The following is a 5,316-nucleotide window of genomic DNA, read 5'->3' as shown; positions in this document are numbered from 1 at the left end:
ATTTTAACAATATTAATTATTTTAACCCAAGAGCACAGGATGTCTATTTCTTTATTCACCTTCAATTACTTTCATCAGTTTTTAGAGTATAGGGTTTTCACCTCCTTGGTTATGTGTGAAAGAAAGTGAAGTCGCTCAGTCGTGTCCGACTCTTTTCGACCCCGTGGACTGTGGCCTATCAGGCTCCTCCATCCAGGGGATTTTCCAAGCAAGAGTGCTGTAGTGGATTGCTATTTCCTTCTCCAGGGGAACTTTCTGACCCAGGAATCAAACCCAGGTCTCCCGCATTGCAGGCAGACGCTTCACCGTCTGAGCCACCAGAAATTTTAAAAATCTTTCTCTTTGTGATATTCCATTATTAGTGTATAGAAATGTAACAGATTTCTGTATGTTAATTTTCTACCCTGCAACTTTAATAGATTCATTCATGAGTTGTAATAGTTTTTAGGTAGTCTTTAGAGCTTTCAATACAAAGTATCATGTCATCTGCAAAGGGTGTGTTTTCTCTCTTCCCTTCCAGTATGGGTGACTTTATTTATTTATTTATTTATTTATTTATTTATTTATTTATTCATTCATTCATTTGATCGCCGTGGCTAGCAGGACTTTCAATACTATGTTAAATAGAAGTGGTGTGAGTGGTATCCTTGTCTTGTACTTAAATTCCGCAGGAAGTCTTTCAGCTTTTCACTGCTCTCTGAGATGCTGGCTGTGGGTTTCTCATAGATGCCTTTATTATTTTGAGACATATTCCCTCTAAACTTTGTTAGTTGTTTTCATGAATGGATGTTCAATTGAGTCAAACAGTTTTTCTGCATCTACTGAGATAATTACGTGAGTTTTAACTTTTGTTATAATGGTGCATCACAGATTGATTTGCAAATGTTGTATCATCCTTGCGACCCTGAAATAAATGCTATGTGGTTATGGTGTATGGTTCTTTTTATACATTGTTGGATTCGTTTTGCTAATATTTTGTCTAGGATTTTTCTATTTTTATACATCAAAGCTGTTGCCATGTCTTTTTTTTTTTTTTTCTGCAGTGTCTTTCTCTGGTTTTAGTATCAGGGTAATGGTGACCTTGTTGCATTCTAATTTTCTTATGATTCTCATATTATTCTCATTTCTTTCAAATGCCATTTGTTATCATTTCAAAAAAAGCAACAACATACTGGCTCAGATGGTAAAGCGTCTGCCTGCAATGCAGGAGACCCGGGTTCGATCCCTGGGTTGGGAAGATCCTCTGGAGAAGGAAACAGCAACCCACTCCTGTATTCTTGCCTGGAAAATCCCATGGATGGAACCTGGTAGGCTACAGTCCATGGGGTCACAAAGAGTCTGACACAACTGAGTGACTTCACTTCACATGCAGTTAGGAACAAGCTATTCACTATTTTTATTATTAATTAATTTTTACATTTTCTCAAGTCTTTGAAATGGTTTATCATTTCAACATGTAGGAAAAATAACTAAATTTTTCTACTGAGTTTTAAAAATTGTTTTATCACTTCAACGTGGAAACAATGAACACATCATTAATTACTATTACATTTTTCTTCCTTACTAAGTCTTTAAAATGCAGTCTGTTTTCATTTAAACAAGGAAACACTATACACAAACTACTAATTATTTTTCTATTCTATTTTTTGTTACCAAATTGTTGACATTTTCTGTGTTACCCTTTCAACATATAAACACTAGGAACAATCTATTAATTAACGGTATTTTCTCTTAGTAAGTATTGAAATGCCTTGTTTTATCACATTGACTTATAAACATATGAGCAGGTAACTATTTTAACATTTTTCTTACTAATTCTTTGAAATACAATGCTATCATTTTAACATATAACAATATAAAGAATTTACATTCTCTTATCTTTACTGTTTTTGATATGCAGTATGTTATCATTTCAACATGTAAACAGTACACATAAATGATTAATCAGTTATTCTACATCCTTTGTTTCTTATTAACTCTTGGATACACAGTGTGCATTTAACACTTAGGGTACATCACATTTGAGAATAACCAAATTTCTAGACCTCAGTATTCACATATGCTTAGTGTGCACCATACTGAACAGTGCAACTCTAGTGGAAGAGCAGACAGAATAAATACATATGGAACAATGTACACCATGAAGGAACTGTACATGGTACATTAAGACAAAGAAACATCAGAATAAATCTACTTAAATGGGGAAATAAGAGACAACAGAAAACCTATCTGAGGAGCTAACATTCAAGCCATGATGTGAGGACTGAGCAGCTATCCAACAGGACAAAAGAGGCCAATATCATTTGAGCCAATCATGTAAGGGAAAATGTAAAAAAAAAAGTGGGGGGAGGTTTATGGAGGATAAATAAGTTCTCAAGTGCTCTAGGGAAAACAGACAAACTAGTAAACGATAGGAGTATCTACACTTTGGTGAGATCAGGGACTTTATTTTTTTTTTAGTATGTGGAAAAGTACCTAAATCCTAACAGATACCTGGTGAATGTGTGTGGAATAGCCAGTAACAAAGCCAGGGTTCTGAGACCCGAGCAATCAGGCAGTAACATGCTGATGAAGATACCACTAGGTAGTGGGCATAGTCTGTTTCTTTTTACCTGCATATGTGTCCTGATAAACAACCTGAGCGAGTCAGAAACGGAGGAGACTTGCAGGTACCTAGAGAGCAAAATTTCTCAATAACTACCACCTCTAGGAAGAATTTCAACAGATCTGAATTGTGTCAAGTGCCCATAGATTGATAAATGGACCAGTGTGGAGAAGGAAATGATATGATGTATTATGCCTTGCTCAGCTTATATCATATAGCCATAACTTGGTTAGTAATGAGAAGAAGAGGTAGAGGGCAGTGAGCAAGAGATCCAGAGGACCTTTCAAATTCGTCTATTTCCTTTTTAAAGTTTCTCTTTTATGGAGGTCAGTTACATAGCCAACACTCCTAAACCCCAGTTTTCTGGAACAGTAGAACTTTGTATATGTATCTCTACAAACTTGGGCTTCAGGTAAAACAATAAACACTTAATAGCCATGCATCAGTGATGAAACACTTCTTATATAGTGGAAATCACTAAGAATAAGTGGCCCATTGCACGTGATCCTGGTGTAACATGTGCAGCATCGCCTTGACCTGGGCCTGAACTTCGGCGAGTTTCTGTCGGTTCAAGCTGTGATGAAAATTCCTCTCCTGGTAACAATGGACAGGAACAGGATAAATCACATGCCTCAGCCTTGGCAAGGATGTCAAGTGCTGCAGAAGGCTTTTGAGCACAGGCATCGTAATGGGGTTGAAGGCAAAGTTAAAAACACGGAGGTGGACACATTGGTTCAGGTTGGGGATGATGGCCAAGAGAGTAGAATCAGTCATCATACAATTATTTATCTCCAGATGTTGCATGGTGCCTGAGACCTTCTCCAGCAGAACCTGGAAGGGTTCATAAGCTTCTGAAAAGAAATTATTGTTATTGAGATTCAATACCCTGAGCTGGGTAGCCTGAGAGCTCTGGGACAGGAAAGTGACATCTCTGATAGAAAGGCCACAGAAAGAGAGACACAGTGTATCCAGATGAGGTGGCAGGACTCTAAAGAGAGAAAAAGTAAGTTTATTTCAGAAGAATGACAGCAAAGAGCCCCAAATTACAGGAATATATTCCTCTAGAATAAACCGCTATATACTTGTTTCCAATAGGTGGTTATCAATGTGGACTTTAGGATCAGAGATTATAAATTTGGGACCCTGAGAAAGTTACTTTACCACTCTTAGGAAGAGGGTTTTAACCTTGAAAATGTGCACACCAGTAATTATTATACAGGGTTATGAGAAGGATTAAGTGAAAAAAATCACATGCACTCAGTATATACAAAATAATAAGGGTTGGATCTGGTTCACTTATTTGGTGAGGATGGGTCTAGGAAAGCAGCCAACTGAGGGTTTCCTTTACTTTCCAGATGACAAGCTCTCCATTCAAGGGTCTGAGCCTTCAGGAAAATACAGGAGCAAAATTATCTGGCAGTGTTAACTCTTGTGACCCATCCACGGGCATGTGCATTAGAACTACAACTTAATGTTTCTCTCTGAGTGCCTCCCCTTCCTCTCTAGAGAGCTATAAAGTCCAGGAGCAAAAGGACTGAGTCTTTTTCAGAAATCTATGTAGAAACATGTTCTGTCTGTCCGTGGTCACTGAATGAATGAGTGAGCACAGCTTCCTTCACTAACCTCATCTGCCCCTCACCATAAGGTACCCCATTTTCCCCCAGCTAGGTTCAAACTCCCAGCAATGCCTACACTGAGGTGAAAGAAAAAATAGGTTACTAGGAGCATAGGAAGATGCAAGAATGGTCCCTCTGTCTTAACAATGAGGTTTTCAGGGAACCCAGATTTCTCCCAACCCCCTCACCTGAGCAGTTTGTGCAGTTGATCTCTGAGGTAGAAGAAAGACAACCTGAGCTCCCGGAGGTTTTCCAGCTGCCCAAGCAGGATGAGGAAAATCCTGAAATTCCTTCCCTTATAAGACCTAAAGGGGGTGTTAGACAAACTAAGGCTGTGCAGGTGGATCATTCCAGCAAAAAGGGTGACGATCTCATTCAGATAGGCCTGATCCATTTTCAGATGGTCAATGCACCCCAGATCCAGAATCTGAAGGATACGTTTGTTGGCAGACATTCTATTGATTTGCAAATCTCTACAACAGAGGTGCAAGAACCCAGAGCTCTGCTCAACTTTATTACAGAGGAAAGTGAGAAACTGCTGTGTTCTCAAGGTATTATTGAGGGAAATATCCACTAGTAATTCCATGGTTCCCTGAGCTGACTCAACCTCAGACCCGGAATTACCAATACCAAGGCACCTGGCACGATGCTGAGTGTTTTCTAAGTTAAGGACAGCGTGCTGAGAGTATTTGCATGACTGTAAACAGAAAGGGAATGTGAGCCTGACATGAGAGCATGTTGTCTTACAGTTTGAGTTGTGCCTTAAATCTAGGATCCTCAGTTTGTGGCCCCTGTAAGGAAAGAAGACACAACACATGAAATGTGGTTGATTGGAACATAACCCAGCAAGATCAATGGTGGGAAATGGAGAGAACACCTGAATCCTGGTTTTCACTTCATCACCATTCACCAAGCAGTCCTTTCCACACAAACTGAGCATCTTTCATTCTTTCCCCACACTTCCTTCACCTCTGATTTTATCCTGTCTCAATGCCCATATTCCACTTCTATGTAATCACAGTCAAATTCATTCATAGTACCCTCAATCATCTCTATTCTTTAATCAACTCTATAAGACAATGAAATACTGAAGGT

At 38.9% G+C, this 5,316-nt stretch overlaps 1 protein-coding gene across 1 annotated transcript; it reads right to left on the bottom strand.

Moving 5' to 3' along the window:
* Window positions 1-1,372: 1,372 nt before the first annotated feature.
* On the bottom strand, window positions 1,373-5,075 carry LOC138930608 (melanoma antigen preferentially expressed in tumors-like). Its single transcript, XM_070291100.1, has 2 exons — window positions 4,410-5,075; window positions 1,373-3,593 (listed from the first exon to the last, which is right to left on the bottom strand). Exons 1-2 carry the CDS (start codon window positions 5,036-5,038, stop codon window positions 3,083-3,085), a joined length of 1,140 nt encoding a protein of 379 aa, XP_070147201.1. The 5' UTR covers window positions 5,039-5,075; the 3' UTR covers window positions 1,373-3,082.
* Window positions 5,076-5,316: the final 241 nt, after the last annotated feature.

This window comes from Ovis canadensis, chromosome X (genome assembly GCF_042477335.2).
Source record: "Ovis canadensis isolate MfBH-ARS-UI-01 breed Bighorn chromosome X, ARS-UI_OviCan_v2, whole genome shotgun sequence".
Lineage (NCBI taxonomy): Eukaryota > Metazoa > Chordata > Mammalia > Artiodactyla > Bovidae > Ovis > Ovis canadensis.
Note: the sequence above shows the minus strand (reverse complement) of the source record. Positions and strands in the feature narration are given on the sequence as shown.

Excerpts from the sequence above, each read along its gene's own strand:
- LOC138930608 (XM_070291100.1), bottom strand. The coding sequence starts at position 5,038 with ATGTGTTGTGTCTTCTTTCCTTACAGGGGCCACAAACTGAGGATCCTA. Across the intron at positions 3,594-4,409 it reads CAACTGCACAAACTGCTCAG|AGTCCTGCCACCTCATCTGG; the intron begins GTGAGGGGGTTG and ends TTCTCTCTTTAG.